Here is an 18,340-nt window from a genome sequence, read left to right as displayed (position 1 = left end):
CATTTTTGGAAAAAATTGGCTCGAAAAGTTGTCGGAAAGCACCCGGAGGACATTTGCTATTCGGACTCTCACTTTGGATGACGGGTAACCTAATTACTAAGGGGCATCCCATTTCCAGGCATCTGCTAATCGCACCCCTACTCTGGATAAGGGGCAACCATCTTCAACATTCAAAAACCATAAAATTGGCGGGAAAATAGTGTAGTTAAAGAACAGTTTTGGTGATCGTGATTTGGAGGAGTTTGAGGTCGATTAAACCTCTGATTTTCATAGGATAGACTCCTTATGGGTATAGGAATCTGATATGGGTGTTTAAATCGATTAGAATGGGCTCAAACGACGTATTTTTCTCACAACAAGAAAATATGGAAAGTCACGTGTGTGACCTGTTTTAGGGAATTTTAGAGTGATTAAAACGCTGTAAACCTTCCCAAAGATTCGTATCTATCTAAGGAAGAGTTTAGAATAAAAAGGAAAGCTCAGAAACGCGTAGAAATCCTAAAACAAGAAATTGTCGCAACTGGCCGTGAAGAGAAGGAAAGAGATTTTGGAAGATTTAGGAGAGATTTAATCGGTATTTTTGATATAAATAGATGTCTTGGGTCATATAGAAGGGGTGTCGAGAGTTTGAGAACCTAAGGAGAGCCATAGAAGAAGAAATCAGAGCTTTACCAAACTCTGTTTCTGCTGCTGCTGCTGTTGAAGAAGAAGAACAGCTGAAGAACATTGACCCGCGATAGACAGTCGCTGAAAAGTGTCGCTGTTTAACAGCTGAAGACATTAAGCTGTTCGGGCAGTCTTATTTCCGGGCAGTCTTAAATCAGCGACAAAGCAACAGTTTTTTTGTAACAGTTCCACTGTAACAGCTGTTTTGCAACACCAATACACTGTTGCAAACAGTCTGTGTTATTACTTTTCACTCTTTTAATCATCTTTTGAGCAACAAACACATATTTTGAGATCATGATTAATATGAGGAGCTAAACCCCATTGCTGAGGCGATAGAGGAAGCTATTTTTCCAACAAAAAGTGGTATATTCTATTTTATCTTTTTATTTGCAATAATTATATGATTATTTGCCTTGAAATATTATTGAATATGATTTTTATTTGAGTGATTGTGATCTATTTTGATGGAGTATGCTCAGTTTTAAGACTTTTGATGCTTCATACTTGGTATTTACAAATATTACTTTTGAAAATCTACTTGTTGCAATATTTTAGAATCAAATTAAACAAGAAAATTGCATAAATATAAGTATTGGTTTAATCACTTTGAACTTGGAAAATAGTGGAATCTTAGCCTCGGTGTTTCTTTTAGTATTGATATCATCTTTGATTGAGTTTGCTATAATTTTTAACGAGTTTTCTATTTTAATATTAGGATTTAAGTCTAGTTAATATCCTTCACAAGTCTGAGAATCGAACCACTTTTACCACTATCTACAAATCATATCACGTTGCTATCTCAAGCTTGTTTTCCAAGTTTAGTTGAACAAAACTATATACTTGATTTCTAGTCTACTTATAGCTAAGTCTTGGATTAGGATAGAATGTGTAATTGAGCTTTAAACTTCACGTCATTCACCAATTGAAGACGAAGATCTACTGAGGAGCTTGGAGGAACTTCATTAATAAAAGGTATGTGGAGATTAAAACTTATCTATCACTCATAAGTCTATTCTATCTTCCGATGAGACTAAGTCGTATAGCTATATAGACTTTTACATTATACACATTTGATATTTCGAGTTGAGCTTAACTCTCTTATCTATTTCTTGAAATATGTGTTGGAAGCTTTTTGCTTTAACTGTGCTCATCATATTCTTGGAGAGTTTAGTTGGAAATAATTTATTTGTTGGAAACTAAATGTTATGTCAAAAGATGATCATGTGACAATTACCTTGAACATCTTATATGATTTGTGTGAGACAGTCATTTTATGTTAACTTGGGAAGTTTCGTATTGATCATTCGATCACTTGTAAATTACTTGAAGCTAATGGTTTGTGTGAGACAACCATTGTTGTCTTCCAAGGATGTTTCAATGATTGAAATGAGAGTTTAAAATGATTACCCATGTCTGGATACAACACGGTATGCATATATAGTATGCGAACTGTATTGTGATGATTCAGGTCCGGAACTCTATTTTGCATACCTAGTATGCGAACGGGTTTACCTGAGTTGGATCCGTAACGGTTTTTCATGAACCGGGTTTGCGAACGACTTGACTAGGCCAAGGTCCGGAGCTGCTGTTCACGTACCTGGTTGGCGAACATAGTGGTAAAGTTTTAGAATCGGTCATGTATGATTCTTATACCCATGAACTAAAACATTTATGATTTAAGGAATGCAATCTTTGCAAACCGTGGCTTAATGTTCATGAGTTGATTCTTGTATAAGTACTTTGTACGTTTACGAATCAAAACGATTTCGATTCAATTTGTTCATATATATTTCTATGAGATACTGAACAATTAAACAACTCTACTTGAAACACAATTAGATTCATTTGATTATCTTTCATGATTGATTGATCTTCATATTTGATCCAAAAGTGTTAGATGAATACGGCTAAGACAAAAGTGTTCACATGGCTAACTTCGATTAACTATTATTGAGCCAACTCAATATACACATTAAGGTACGGTAACCCATATCAAAATGAATATATATTTCATTTGTGTGTAACAAGCTAAGACCATCTAACGGTGGAGATTAATTGATTTATTTCTAAGCATACTTAGCTTGAATCTTAAGTCAGGTTTTCATCTGACGTTGAATATTGAATGCTTTGTTACTAAGTTATCTTATCTTTGATTGAAAGCAACTCTGATTTGCAAGACTATATAAGGGATAACTTTAGCAAGGAACGCGATTGTACCTTAATCGGTGTGAGACTTGGTTAGGGCTCAACTACATTCCAGTCCGAAGTTAACTTGTAGTGGACTAGAGTCTGTAGAGGCTTAATACAGTGTGTTGTTCAATCTGGACTAGGTCCCGAGGTTTTTTTGCATTTGCGGTTTCCTCTTTAACAAAATTTCTGGTGTCTGTGTTATTTATTTTTCCCATTATATTTTTGTATAACTAAAATATCACAGGTTGTGCATAGTTCAATCAGTTGATAAATATGACCTTGTTTGTTGTATAGAACTTGATTGTAACCTGGGCTTTGGTGTTTGGTACCGACTAAGTTAATTCTCATATCAATCAGGCTCGCTGATTTCTATCTGTTTGATTTGCTGATTGTATTGAGAAAGAGATATAAACTCTTTGATATAATTCTTGATTGAGTCTCGCTTTTAAGTTTGTGCTCTCGGAATTAAGTTGGAGGTTAGTCCATATAGATTTCCGAAAGAAATATTGGGTGTGGTTGTTATACCCTCGTTTCTCAAAACCGATTTCGATTCAATTTGTTCATATATATTTCTATAAGATAGTGAACAATTGAATAACTCTGTTTGAAACACAATTGGATTCATTTGATTATCTTTCGTGTTTAATTGATCGTCATATTTGATCTAGAAGTGTTAGATGAATACGGCTAAGACAAAAATGTTCATATAGCTAACTTCGGTTAACTGTTATTGAGTCAACTCAATATACACATTTAGGTACGCTAACCCATATTAAAATATAAGTATATTTCATATGTGTGCAACAAGCTAAGATCGTCTAACGGTGGAAATTGATTGCTTAATTTCTAAGCAGACTTAGCTAGAATTTTAAATCTGGAGTTCATATAACGGTGAGTATTGAATGCTTTGTTACTAATCTATCTTAGCTTTGATTGTAAGCAACCCTGATTTGAAAGACTATATAAGGGAGAACTCTAACAACTGGAAAACCAAATCACGACACTTTCCTGTGTCCTAGTTGCAAAGATTCGATTCTCCTTTAACCTAGGTTTTTCCAAAACCATTATTAGGTTAACGACTTGAAGACTTTATTTGGGATTCGTGAAGCCAGATGCAACTATTTTTTGTAGTTGCGTATTATGATCTTACTTGTTATATCGTATTGAGTTTTATCTTCTCTAAGATTTATCTCCAATAGGTAAGATATAAAAGTAATCACAACAGTTCTTCGTCTCAGACTCTTGTGATTTCGCAATAGATTTTCATGTTAATCAGTTGGGTTATTGTGAGGTGACTAATATTTCTAGGTTACTCTTCGGGAGTATAAGACCGGATTATTAGTTGGTTCATGTTCACCTTGATTTTCGTATCAAAAGACGAAACAACAGAATAAAGGGTACACATATCGGTGGGAGAACAAATTTGTTTATAAGTCTTCGACTTTAGGTCGTAGCAACTCTTAGTTGTGGATGAGATCAGCTAATTGAATCAAGTGCGCAGAATCCGACGTGGTTCTAGAGGCGTAAGGAACGCGACTGTACCTTAATAAGTATGAGACTTGGTTAGGGCTCAACTACATTCCAGTCCGAAGTTAACTTGTAGTAGGTTAGAATCTGTAGCGGCTTAATACAATGTGGTGTTCAATTCTGGACTAGGTCCCGGGTTTTTCTGCATTTGCGGTTTCCTCGTTAACAAAATTTCTGGTGTCCGTGTTTTTTTTCCCGGCATTATATTTATTTATATAATTGAAACATCACAGCTTGTGTGTAGTTCGATCAGTTGATAAATCCGACCTTGTTTGTTGGATAGAACTTGATTGACACTTGGGCATTGGTCTTTGGTACCGTCCAAGTTATTTCTCATATCAATCAGGCTCGCGGATTTCTATCTGTTTGATTTGCTGATTATTGAGAAAGAGATAAAATAAACTCTTTGATATAATTCTTGATTGAGTCTCACTTTTAAGTTGATGCTCTTGGAATTAAATTGGAGTTTAGTCCATACAAATTGCCGAACGAATTATTGGGTGTGGTTGTTATTCCCCCGTTTTTTCAATTAGGTTAATTATAAATTAAATTAGGTTAAAGGTGAATTAATCATTTCCACTCTTTAAGACACCTCTTATTACTGTAGGCAGATATTCTTATCACATAATGGTTCCCCACCAAAAATGGTTGGTGCCCAAATAAAAAACGGTTGGTGCCCAAAAAAACGGTTCTATTAGAGACTGTCTTTCCATAGTGGACGAGCCAGTTAGCCCATCTGAGCTAGGCAAGTTGGCATTTTAGCCATGTCTCTAGGAGGCCTGAGGGTCACCACTCACCACCATCCTTCACTTCATAGTGACCTATATTCCGTTTTATTCATCGCTAGCCCAAGCTAAATCCCCGAATCAGGTCTCAACTCAAAACAAAAGTTCCCCAAGTGTCGTATCCTCCCAAAGTAACTGTTGCTTCTACTTCTTCCTCTCTAGCCCTAAGATTTTCCGGAGAAACTTGGAATGGTTTTTATGAGCTAAAGGTTAGTGACTTCGTTAATCACTGAATAGTTTTTTCTTTCCTTTTTTTTTCCCTTTTTTTAATTGTCTCGTGAAATTTTAATAGTGATCTAATTAATGCGTTGATCTCGTCTTTTTTCTTAGTGAAATTAATTGGATGTTGTTGGCTGCTTGTTGCCTCTGTATTCTGTAACCGGTGTCTAGCAACCCTAAAAAGTTCTAATTTTTCACAGTCCTTTAACCAATTTTTATAACTTTAGCTGATTTTCTGTCCTGTCAACCTGGAATAACTTTTAATTCATGTTTTCTGGATTCCTGTAAGATAAATAGAAATGAAGATGATAATTCTTATGAAAATGTGAAACAATTTTACAGATATTTTGGTAGAAATGGTTAGGAGAGGTAGTGGGGTTTTCATGTTAATTGCATTTACTATACATCTCTGATTAGCAAGTAATACTGCCATCAGGACATATGCCCGAACTAGGCTCTCTTCAATCACTGACTTCTTCATAAATGCTGCTAGTTAGACACTCTTACATTCTATATTTCTATATTTCTATTTTTCTGTTAATTATATTAGTGTTATCGTACACAAGACACACTTTCAGCCTACTCGCTTAGATCAGTTGCCATGTGACCATGTTTCCTGTTGTAATGACGTGGGTTCTGCTTAAAAGAACTATTCATGTTAGTTTGGAGTAGTATAACAGTGATAGCATATGAGTTTTCATGGTGTGGTGGTTGCAATTTTTTCTTTTGTGTCAGTTGTATGGAAGTTTTGAAGGTGTACATAGCAGCCAATCTAAGTAGTTGTTTTTAGTCTGGTTGGTTGATGAAAATAGCTGTATCTCAGTAGGGAAATGATGATTAAGGGTTTTGACATTTAAGTATAGAAGAAAGATGTTTAACGATGCGAATGGATGTTCAACCAATCAGGGCTTATATGCTTCCCTTGTTTATGTATGCAGAAAAAAGAAATGGAGGTCTCCGATGATGAAGAAAATATTCTGTTGTTAGACCAAATAGAGAAAGAATCATCTCAGCCTTCAGCACCGAATGGTAGGAAATTTGTAGAAGAAGTATTGAATGGTCACGACAACACAAATTGTTGCGAGAACTTTCGTATGACTAAAGAACACTTCTCCAATTTATGTGTCATTTTACAAACTAAAGGACTATTGCGACACACAAATAGGATCAAGGTTGAGGAGCAATTAGCTATTTTCTTGTATACAATTGGCCACAATCAACGTATTCGAGCAGTGCAGAAGCGGTTTGATTATTCCGGTGAAACCATTAGTCGCCATTTCAACAATGTGCTAAATGCAATTATGTCACTTTCTTCAGATTACTTTGATTCTCAAGTTCCTGAGTGCCCTCAAGAAATTTTAGAAGATACCCGATTCTATCCCTATTTCAAGGTATCTGGTACATGCCAATGTTTTTGTCAAGGCCATCTATTTTGTAGCTTAATTGAGTCTTACTTCACACTATCTTTTCTTAGAATTGTGTAGGCGTGGTAGATGGGATGCATATTCCAGTTATGGTCGGTGTCGATGAGCAAGGTCCTTTTCGTAATAGGCATGGAGTTCTTTCACAGAATGTTATGGCAGCTTGTTCCTTTGGTTCCCAGTTTCAGTATGTTCTCGCTGGCTGGGAAGGCTCAGCAACAGATTCATGTGTACTTAATGCTGCACTTACAAGGCATAGCAAGCTTCGTGTTCCTGAAGGTATGTCTAGTCATATATCTCTTACATGCTACTGCAATTTACTGAATTTTGTAGTTGTTATCAGAAATTATGCAAGTTATTTTCTCTACTAGATATCATCTTATTTATTTGTTTTTGTGTAGGCAAATTTTATCTGGTTGATGAGGACTACAGAAACACGCCTGATTTTATCGCTCCATATCCTGGTGTTCGTTACCAACTGAGTGAATTTTCAGGTGCTGACGATCTCCAAAATTCTCAAGAGTTGTTTAATTTTCGGCATTCATTATTGCGAAGCACCATAGAAAGCACATTTAAGATATGGAAAGCACGATTCCCTATTTTAACTGCGGCACCACTTTATCCATTACAAACTCAGGTGAAGTTAGTAATAGCAACATGCATTTTACATAATTACATTCGGAAGGAGAAAGGCGAAGATTGGCTTTTCAATATGTGCGAAGATGCACTATGGTAGCACACCGAGCCTACAGCAACACTTGCTGAGAAAGAACCTGTAGCACATGTTTCTGACAGCTATTTATCAGACTTCCCTTGCAGTGAGATGGAGTTAGAGATGGCTTCAGAGTTGCGGGATTCTATTGCTGCTGAAATGTGGAATGATCACATACGAGATTCATTAAATTTAAGGTTCGATCATTAAAATTGGGTGTGAGTGGTCCACAAACAGGGAAGGTTCTGCCAGGTCTATAATCTTTTGAAACCTGTTTGAGTGAATTCATATTGGGAACACAGGAAACCTCAAGAAATACTATCATAGGCAGCGTATTTCTATTGCTATGGCAATATCAAGGTGGCCGGTTTCCTCCTCTTCTCAACTTGCACTCCTAGCGAGTGCTCAGTGCTCATCTCTGCAGATTTGACATCGAAGATTGATGTCAAATTGAAAGAACAATCTCAATTGAAAGAAACAGGGTTGCTAATCTTATTTTGTTTGTTCATGTTTCTCGTAGAAGTGAGGATTAGGTTACATATAGGGATGGTGTGTTAGGAAATAACTTGTGATTTTGCAAAGTATTTGTAGTTTTTTTTTTTAAATCCGAAGTTTTTGTAGTTCAATGTTTAAAACCTGCCTATGACAGTAACGAAACGGCTGTTATTATATATTAGGAGCTGAAGCTTAAATTCAAATTGATCAACTGATGAATGACAATGCATCTTAAGGACAGTGAAGAGGATAATCATTTCACTATATTGGGTTACAAGTATGTACCAAGCGCCATTCCTTGAGACAAATGAAGAAATGTGAGTAGAACATTCTAACAGCATTTAATGCTGTGGTATATACATAGGTTCTAGCCATTGAATTGAGGTAAATAAGTTGCCGGAAAGTTTAACATGGCAGAATGTTTAACAGAGTTGTCATCTCTTAGGCTTGCAACTTGCGTATGGCAGTTGTAGATCATCTGAAAGCGACAGCCGACCGGTTGATCACTTTCCTTGACGGCCAACAGGTTGATTACTTCCCTTGACCTTGCCTTGACACTTGGAAACCATGTTAATGGCCTGATACTAGTGGGTCCTTTAGTGTGGTGTGATCCTCGCAATGCCTGCTCTTTTTGGATCAAGCTATTGAGGATGCAAGACATCTGGTGGTCTTGTTTTCTCTGTTAGGAAGGAGATGTACAACATCTCTAAACTTCATTGAGGCTCAAAGCTTCCAGATGTGTATCAAACTAAAATAGTTGAAAATTATTAATCTTGGGCGAAGACCCAAAACTTTGCCAAGGTTTGCAAAATGGCTAGATATACAACGGGTTTGGTACAAACTTAAAAAGTGGTACTGGTACAAACACTTGATATTAAGGGTCAATGGCGGCGCTTCTGCCCTGTCGCTACTTCCCAAGCTTGTAAAACGTGGTTCACAATTTCCTCAACACCAACACCATGCTTCACCTGTATTAAATATCACTTCAAACCTTAAATGTGGATTTCTAACCAGTAGAAAAGCGCAATAAGATATCACAAGGCAGCTTATGAATTTCAGTTAATGCTCATTTATGGTGAAGAATGACCTGCGGTAACTATGGATCATCCTCTCTGTATGGCATTAGAGATGAAATAAACTTCTAGCTAGGGATTAAAGGTTCCAACTATTGGATCAAATTTTTGAATGATCTTAGCAAGTTCTGTAGGAAAAGCAATAGAACCTCGTGCGGGTATTCTATTGAATATGTAGTTCATGAAAGAGAGTCACCATATCCATCACACATATACTCATCATTAGGTTTTTGTCATGAATTTTACAGCTGGAAGACGTGTACAAAATAGCTAGTACTAAATTAATAGACACCCCACGGGAAGAATAAATGTATATACCTGAGAAAATACAAAGGGACCTCCATCCCTCATCCGAAGAGCATCACGTTCCATGACTTCCAGGTCAGCTCCAACTGCTGCAGCCAGATCAGTCTTGTTTATGACCTAATACACACACACAGCATTACAGTTAAAACCATATTAAAAGATAATGTAAGACTTTTAAAGGTCTCACACTAATACGAATTGATTGAAGACCATCATGAATTCAGCAACAATAACCAAAACGTAGCAAGCATAAGATTTAACAGAGGGCATACAAGGAGGTCTGCTTGAGTAATTCCTGGGCCACCTTTTCTAGGAATCTTATCACCTCCGGACACGTCAATTATGTAAATGATGAAGTCAGCCAACTCCCTGCTGAAATTAGCAGCTAAATTATCTGCATGCGCACAAATCAAAGATATAGAATTAGAAACAAGCTTACCAAGTTTGGTTGTAAAACCACCATTAATACTGATAGCTCTCAATAATTCAGCTGTGTTTTCTATTTTCAGTCCATAAAAATCTACACTGCTCATTATACAAATTCAGTATTCAATTTCTACTTCCTGTCCAGTTGTGGGTATTCCCTATCTATAAAATACTGCATTCGAAGTCATACAGATTCTAGTGTTCAGCGCCTCCGAGTTGTTAAAGATTTTATCATACAACAAAATTGAATCTCGAACATACAAGATCAACAGTCTAAAGATTCAAATATCCCTCAGGTTTCACACTTCTAGTTTTGAATCCAAGAAACATAAAATAAACAAGTTGAAGTCATCGATTTCTATCTCATTTGACATTTATAGCAAACTATTCATTTCTACACAAAAGGAAAGAATCGAAAAATACCTCCACCAGATTCACAAAGAAGAATATCAGCTCTGTATAAGTTGGATAGCTCTTCCAGAGGACCTAAATTGATACTAATATCTTCCCGAATTGCGGCATGTGGACAGCCTCCGGTTTCCACAGCACGTATTCTTTCCTCTGGAAGTGCTCCATGCTTCACAAGGAACTCACCATCCTCTTTGGTAAATATATCGTTTGTCACCTGAAAAGATAAAACGAAGAAAAAAAAGCCCTTAAAAACAACAAAATGATGCAGTGTTAAAAAGAGTCCGATAGAGTTCTGAATTATTAGGAGGAAACCCAAAACAAGATAGAGATAGACATATAAAGAGTACAAAAGCCGTGTATCAATCACCAGATGGCAATAAAGTGTTGCCTCTTGTCTTATAAAGTTCATTTGTTAGCATAAGTCACACATAAATGATTTAGGAGGGAAACAGTTCATTCAATATAATGATAAGCGATGGATTTCATCTTACTAATTAAGAATTTATCTGATTGGTAGATTTGGAAGTCCGAATGTACCAAAGTAAAACAGGGAACTTTGAAATTCATAGAGATTTTTTCAAATGAAATGATTGGCGATGAGAGGAAGAGAAGGCTCAAACTGTCTAATTGATATGTTCAAGGGAGACGTACTAATGTTTATAACCTACGCAACCATGGTGATAGAATGTAGTCTACATCAAAGTGCATATACAGTGAAAAGACTCATGACTCATCTTTCTACTTTACTTTTATGCTCAAGAAACTCACGTCTCTTGTATGCTCAGCTGTCTGTACTAACTCCTTACCTGTGGACTTACAGTGAAATGAAGAATGGAGCCACTTAACGATCAAAACTACTATTTTCTACTTCAATATACAATTAAATCGAGAATCCTGAATCTACCCTTAGTCTTCCCTGTCAACGCAATTATGCCTCGGTTTTGGATACAATGATCTAAGAATTGGCCATTTGGTACAATATCGAATTTTCCAGAATCATGTACATGAAAATGAATATGCACTATTTTAGAACTTAGAAATAGAGCCTCTGCGGCAATGCTCATGACAACAACACAAAAAAGATCATGGCAGACGAAATGAAATCACAATATCCATTATGGTTTGCGTCTTCTAAACCCCCTCATATTTCCAAAGAAAACAGAAACTACACTATCCATCGACATTTTAAAATCCCAACATACTTACTGCTGCAAGACTGTACTTGTCACGTAATAATTGACACAGTGCCAGCATCAAAGCAGTTTTCCTGTATAAATTGAGATTTGAATTAGTCCATGTATACAAATTCTATGACTTTATAATAGAAGCTAATAAAATTACCAGAAAACTACGAAAAGATTTGAGGTCAGAAGCTTGTTAATCAAAGTGGAATCGCAATGTCTGAGTCAAAATTCAAAAGGTAGCAATCCAATTGCAAAAAGATGTGGTTTCACATTATTACCATATTTAATTTACACTTGAGAACTCTGGTAGCTAAAGCATGATGTAGAAAAACCTTTTCAAGTAAAACGATTTTCTCTCCTATTTAGTACGTCGACGAAGAATGATGATACAATGCAAATTGAACAAAGAAATGAACTTGTAAACATTCAGCGCGTATTTAAAATAAAACTACCAGATAAGAAACATATAACACTCGATGAATTCTTACAATTTCTTCAGTAACCCTAGTAAGCAAGACTATAAAAAATCAACTTATAATTGGATATGAAAACTCACTGATCTAACATCGAACATAATAAAATAAAACAAAGTTTTTGTTCAATTCTGCTAATTTAAGTTCATGAACCTCCAAATTAAAGAAAAAGAAAATCAAGAAGGAAAAAAAAAAAAAAAAATTTAAAATTACTCACTTACCCAGTACCAACAGGACCACCAATACCTATAGTAAAAGCTCTTTCTCTGAAATCTCTAGAGGAAAGTAGAGGAGCTCTTCTACTGAAAAAGCCTGGTGAGTATATGGGTTCATGTGAGTGTGGTGCCAATCCATCATGGCTATGGTAAACTTTTCCATCATTGCCCGTAAAGGATTCACCAGCATGATGATGGTCATGATCATGGTGATGGTGGTCATGGGTATGTTGATGATCTTCAGATGCCATCGGAGACTTTTCTTCGTCTTCAGAGAGTTTTTAACTGGTCAGTTTGATGTGTGGGAGAGAAACGGTGATCTCCCTGACCTGTGATACTCACTGATAAGTACTCGTTCTTTGTCCCCCTAACGAATTTTTATATTTGAACTTAGCTCCTCAGTCCGAGAGTGATTGGCTTTAGGGTGAATCCAATGGAATAAGCAAATAGCTTAATTTGAAGGACCATGGGGATAAACAAAATGGTGGTCCTAAGATGGCGGTATAGCTTAATTTGAAGGACCATGGGGATAACCAAAATGGTGGTCCTAGGATGGCGGTACTATGGCAATGGCCATATCCATTTTTTTGTTGAGCCAGGTGGATGGCAAAACTAGCTTTTCCACTGTGGCAAAGCACTGGGCGTTAGATAACTAATCGTGCGACCGTAATATAAATGCTAGCGCTCGTGGTTAAATCGCTGGTGCTCGTAGAAAAAGCGTTGGTGCTTGTAAAAAAAACGCTGGCGTTGGAATCAAGGACGCCAACGGCTACTTTCCAACGGTCACCGGAACGACTAGTTTCTACCTCCATAAATATGGTTCGATTATGATCTCACAAATTCACAACAATCTTTCATCCGATCAATCTTTTCTTAATTTCAATTTCTTTCAACTTTCAACCATGAATTCTGCTTTTGATTCTTCTGAGGAAGATATGGAGATGGCTAAAATATTGTATGAAGAAGAGGAAGAAATGTGTATGAAATTTTTACATCAAATGGATGAAGATGCAATCAAGATAGAAGAAGGCGACATTTTATGTTGCAATTACAATCTGGGATGATACCAAAGCCTTTAAAGCCATATGAAGTTACGACTAGAAGATGGACGTGGCGAGATCGACACTTTTACCATAAAAAGATGATGCATGATTATTTTTATCATGATTGTGTCTATTCCGATGAGGATTTTCAGCGACGATTCCGCATGAGCCGCAACTTGAAGCAAAGGATTATTGTGGAGCTTCGTCAGGTACAACCTTTATTTAATTATCAGTATGATACACGACATATACAAAGCTTTAGTCCCGAGCAAAAGGTCACTGCGGCCCTCCGTATACTATGTTACGGGGTACCAGCAGATTCTACGGATGACTACATCCGTATGGGAAAAACAACCGCCTTTAGATATTTCAAATTATTTTGTGAAACAATAGTCGAGCATTTTGGTCCAACCTTTTTAAGAAAGCCTACTCAGGAAGATGTTCAAAGAATAACTGCAGAAAAAACCGAGAGGGGTTTTCCAGGAATGCTAGGTAGTCTTGACTGCATGCACTGGACGTGGCATGCGTGTCCTGTAGAATGGGCATGCCATATAAGGGTCATTATCCAAAACCAACTGTAATTTGGAAGCTTCGGCTACTTATGATTGTTGGTTTTGGCATGACTTTTTTGGACTCCCGGGTTCAAATAACGATCTCAACGTTTTATATAAGTCACCATTGTTTGAAGATCTTAAGAATGGGGTCACGCCGCACTGTAATTTCACCATCAACGATCATCACTACACTCAGGGTTATTATCTAGCAGGCGGAATCTATCCAGAATGGTCAACTATGGTTTAAGCTTATAAACAGGTATGCTTTGGTCCCACGTCTTCGAAGGATATGAAGTACTTTAACACCCAACAAATGAAATGCATAAAGGATGTTGCACGCGCTTTTGGCATACTGAAAAGGAAGTTTGCCATCATAGCTGGGCCGACACGCGTTTTTGATATTCAAGAAATCAACAAAATTATGCTGACGTGTATCATTCTGCATAACATGGTTATTGAAGAAAGCAGGCGTGACCCGACCTGGACTACTTTTCCAGATGAAGTATTGAGGCCGAATCTAGTGGTAGAGCATGGGCGCTCGGCAAGAGAATATAGACTTGCCACTGACAGACTCCAAAATCGGGGAATCTATGCACAACTAAGACAAGATTTAACTAAGCACCTTTGGGCTTTAAAAGGAGCAACAGACGATGCGCGGGGGCGAGGCAGAGGGAGAGACAGATAGATGTTATTTTCAAATTAGTGTTGTTGTTTATTTTAATTAATATGTTTTTTAATTTAAATTTGTTTGTTAAAATTGAGGCAATTATATTAAAAGTAATTTTAAATAAACTTTAAATAAATGAGTATAATTAAATTAAACTAAACTAAACTGAATTAAATTTAACGACTACACTGAATTAAATTAACCTTAACTAGACAACAATTAAAATCAGTTAGCAAGCCTGTATTCATCTTCATTTTCTTCCGAGGCATCATCTTCGTCTTTTTCCACATTCACATACTGGCCGGTTTATGGAGGGGGGACTTCAGTTTGTTGGGGGGGACTTGTTCGGCCTGGACTTGTTTTTGTTCGGTCGCATCCATTTTCTTAATTCATACAGTATATTGTCGTTCATTCATTTTGCCAATGTCCAAGGAGAGTAACTTGTTTAGCTCTCGCGAAAGACGACTTTTCTGCTGATTATTTAAAGCAATGGCACAGTCCCTGACTCTATCTTCCTCCATCTACATCTCCATTTCCTTGTGATCAACATAGTTGAACTCGCTTGAACCTCCTTCTGTTGCTCGTTGGGCTGCGTCTCTCGCTGCTTTTGCAGCTTTCTGACCACCTCATATTCTTCTCTTGGAGGTGGTGTTAACGTCTAGATTACTATTGTGTTGATCCTGACTACCTGGAGTTCCATCAGGTGAGGAAGCAGGCCCTCCATTCTGAAAATCCTGCGAGATCGAACCATGTGGTGATCTTGCAAGCACTTGATGACCTTCCAACAAGTATGGATTAAACTTGTTAAGCACCCTCAAAGTGGTGAAGAAATTTTCATGTTGGAAGCTGTAACCTTTGTGGGATGTTTGCCACTCTTCCCGACATCTTCGTTCCACATCTGGTTCGCCTTCACCACTTTTTCTATTGTTCCACATTTGAGTGATCAAAACTACATATTCAGAAACGGATGCTGGAATTGTGTGAAAACGATGACACAACCCTTCGACATCACGTCTATTAATGTTACCGGTTTATTCACCAAATTTTTCTAAAATGTTGCCATAAAAAGGTTTTTTCTTGATACATACCATTGATTTCATCTAATGTAAATAATACATAATTTCCGCAAAGTGACTCGTCTTCATCCATCATATACTTGGGACCACGAATTCTTTTGTTCCTTTATTGTGATTGTTGTGTTTCTTGTTGTGTTTGTTGTGGTGTTTGTTGTTGTGATCATTGTTGTGATTGTTGTTGTGAGGATTCCATATTTGTTAAAGATGCAATATATGGAAATGAAATTTTTATGAAAGAGATATGAATAGTTTTGTTTGAAAAGAAAAAGAAAAGTTAGAGACGGTATGAAAATTGTGTAATGTTGAGGTAGTGTTGAAGAAGGTGTGAGTTTAAGTCTGTAGACGAAGTAAAATTATAGGGAAATGAAAGGAACAATGGTGCCGGGATGGGAAGAGCAGTTAGCGCTCTTAGAAAGAACGCGGCGTGTTTACCAAAAACGCTAGCGTTTTAACAGACGATGTGCGTTGGATGTACAAGCGCTGGCGTTTTTTCTTCACACGCCAGCGTTCGTAGGAAGCTCGCCCGTCCTTACCACATGCGCGCCTTGGGTTGTCCATCTCGATGTTCAAATCAACAAATATATTGATTTGAACATCCATTTTTCATGTTTGTTCATTCCATAATAGGAGCAAAATGAACAAACTTGGAGTTTGTTCATTCCATAGGAACTGCTCTAATGCCGGGCGACACAATAGCAATAACTTGACCGCACTGTCTCCTTATTCTCTACTCGGCTCCACTACTCTAATTCTTCTTCTACTTAACCAAAAAATGTTGTCTCGAGAAAATGTTTCGAAAGGAATTTTTTTTTAGCAAGACTCTATAACCGCTAAAAACCCTAACCGGTGGATATAGTCGGGTTCGCTAAAAACCCAACTGGTGGATATAGTTGGGTTCACGTACTGTCAGGTTCACAGTACGCAATAACGAAATCGTTGTATGGGATCGAGTATACACTTAACTATCTAACGGACATGATAATCATAAATCTACTGCAAAAGTAGGTGCGAGATAAATAAATGACATATGAGATTTTACGTGGTTCAATACATCCACGGGGTAATGAGTTTCAAATATTATTGTGATGGTTAAAGGTTACAAGGTTCAAAGAACCTATGGAAGTAAAAAGAAAATACATGATACAACCGGTTTACTCATATATTCCTAACTCTCCTCTCATATTCCTGAAAGTCCAAACTCTCTTCCGGTAGTAGAGCTTTCTATTTATAGAGCTTTGATTGGATCCCCCTGAGTTTTGCTTTTGTCTCTAGGACCGGAGACCGTTGAACTCCTCCTGCTATCTTTACCCTTTCCTCGATTCTCTGGGACCGAGTGCTTCCCTGACATTCTGACACGTCGACGATAGGGTTAGGTGGGGGTTGAACGCATTTAATGCGGTGTAGACTTTTTATGCATGCGTGTAATGACTCTTTATAACTAGCCCATCGCATCATGGACTCGTGGTAGCTTCTTGTCCATTCATTCAAATCTACCTCGTGATCAGAGAAAGCAGGTGTAGGATGTTCCAGGACTTCTCTCTATCTTTAATCTTGTTCTCCGAATCGGAGATCATACCACGTGTACAGTGAATATTTTGCAGTTACAGACTCTTCCAAAACTTGCATCAATCTCTAGGAGAATACAGTCAAAAATTTGAATATGAGCATGAAAAACCAGAGTCTTATCCTTCCTGATTTAGATAAAGGTCCAATCACATACATATCCAAATTGCCTAAGCGAGAGAAGTTTCAGCAAATAAAAGGTGGGTGAGGAGAGATAGGAATTGTGTATAACCAACTACCCGCGACAGTCAATTAAAGAGTTTCGCTAATGCTTTTGCATCACGTCAACTTTGTAAATCACGCTTTTGCTGGTCGAAATTGAATGTTGGTATCTTACTACCCACACTTTCCAATTCACTGTTTACAAAGTCGATATGTTACTCAACATTTTGATTTTATATTTTATCTTCATATGCATTCATTCTCTAAAGATCCGAGAAAATTAATGGTATTATTGTTGTTAAAACACTGAATTTATGATGATTACAAAAATAACATGCGGTGTGGGAGTTCTACCTTCATCTGACCAAGATTGTTGGTTGGTAGAGAACAAATTGAGACATGCTCTTCTATTTGGGTGATCCTTCTGCGAAAAAGGAATTGTAAAAAATTGAAAGGCGGCGGTGTTGATGGGAGAAAACTTTGTAAAGAGTCAATTAAAGAGTCTCACTAATTCTTTTGCATCACGTCAACTTTGTAAATCACATGAGACATATGAACACGCTTTTGCTAGTCCAAAGTGAATGTTGGTATCTTACTACCCACACTTTCCAATTCACGGATTACAAAGTCGATATGTTACTCAACATTTTGATTTTATATTTTATCTTCATATGCATTCATTCTCTAAAGATCCGAGAAAATTAATGGTGTTATTGTTGTTACACCACTGAATCTATGATGGTTGCAAAAATAGCATGGGGTGTGGGAGTTCTACCTTCATATGACCAAGATTGTTGGTTGGTAGAGAACAAATTGAGACATGCTCTTCTATTTGGGTGATCCTTCTGCGAATTTTTTTTTGTAAAAAACTGAAAGGCGGTGGTGTTGATGGGAGAAAACGATTTGCTAGTTTTTTAGGAACGTGAAGAAACGACCGTGCAGGAGGGGACTCCTCGACCGAGAAAATTGCTTAAACCTTTTTTCAAACAAACGCGTTGCACGGGAGTGCTTTGAATTCGAGAGATCAATTTGTAGGGCTCCATCCTAAACTAATACAATGGTCGTTCCAGAGTCAATTCGGTCACAAAGAGGGATGTTGGACGATCTGTAGGTAGGAAGCTGAGAAGTGTGTGTGAGATCAATGATGATCGAGGATTGTGGATATGTTG

The 18,340-nt window shown here is 37.2% G+C and overlaps 2 protein-coding genes across 2 annotated transcripts; one reads left to right on the top strand and one right to left on the bottom strand.

Annotated features, from left to right (window-relative positions):
• Positions 1-5,252: 5,252 nt before the first annotated feature.
• Positions 5,253-8,222, top strand: LOC113275929. Its single transcript, XM_026525514.1, has 5 exons — positions 5,253-5,380; positions 6,329-6,781; positions 6,865-7,090; positions 7,213-7,305; positions 7,618-8,222. The coding sequence occupies exons 2-5, from the start codon at positions 6,338-6,340 to the stop codon at positions 7,731-7,733; spliced, it is 879 nt and encodes a 292-aa protein (XP_026381299.1). The 5' UTR covers positions 5,253-5,380; positions 6,329-6,337; the 3' UTR covers positions 7,734-8,222.
• A 515-nt stretch (positions 8,223-8,737) lies between these two features.
• LOC113275930 (urease accessory protein G-like) lies at positions 8,738-12,491 on the bottom strand. The gene is made up of 6 exons (XM_026525515.1): positions 12,113-12,491; positions 11,441-11,501; positions 10,247-10,448; positions 9,670-9,791; positions 9,410-9,514; positions 8,738-8,986 (listed from the first exon to the last, which is right to left on the bottom strand). The coding sequence occupies exons 1-6, from the start codon at positions 12,355-12,357 to the stop codon at positions 8,900-8,902; spliced, it is 822 nt and encodes a 273-aa protein (XP_026381300.1). The 5' UTR covers positions 12,358-12,491; the 3' UTR covers positions 8,738-8,899.
• Between the last annotated feature and the right edge of the window lie 5,849 nt (positions 12,492-18,340).

The sequence above is a fragment of the Papaver somniferum genome, chromosome 4 (genome assembly GCF_003573695.1).
Source record: "Papaver somniferum cultivar HN1 chromosome 4, ASM357369v1, whole genome shotgun sequence".
Lineage (NCBI taxonomy): Eukaryota > Viridiplantae > Streptophyta > Magnoliopsida > Ranunculales > Papaveraceae > Papaver > Papaver somniferum.
This window is presented reverse-complemented; position numbering and strand designations above follow the sequence as displayed.

Coding starts and splice junctions, on each gene's coding strand:
- LOC113275929 (XM_026525514.1), top strand. CDS start 6,338: ATGGAGGTCTCCGATGATGAAGAAAATATTCTGTTGTTAGACCAAATA. Junction 6,782..6,864: donor GATTCTATCCCTATTTCAAG/GTATCTGGTACA, acceptor ATCTTTTCTTAG/AATTGTGTAGGCGTGGTAGA. Junction 7,306..7,617: donor CCAACTGAGTGAATTTTCAG/GTGCTGACGATC, acceptor GCTATTTATCAG/ACTTCCCTTGCAGTGAGATG.
- LOC113275930 (XM_026525515.1), bottom strand. CDS start 12,357: ATGGCATCTGAAGATCATCAACATACCCATGACCACCATCACCATGAT. Junction 11,502..12,112: donor GGTGGTCCTGTTGGTACTGG/GTAAGTGAGTAA, acceptor CAATTTATACAG/GAAAACTGCTTTGATGCTGG. Junction 10,449..11,440: donor ACAAGTACAGTCTTGCAGCA/GTAAGTATGTTG, acceptor TTATCTTTTCAG/GTGACAAACGATATATTTAC.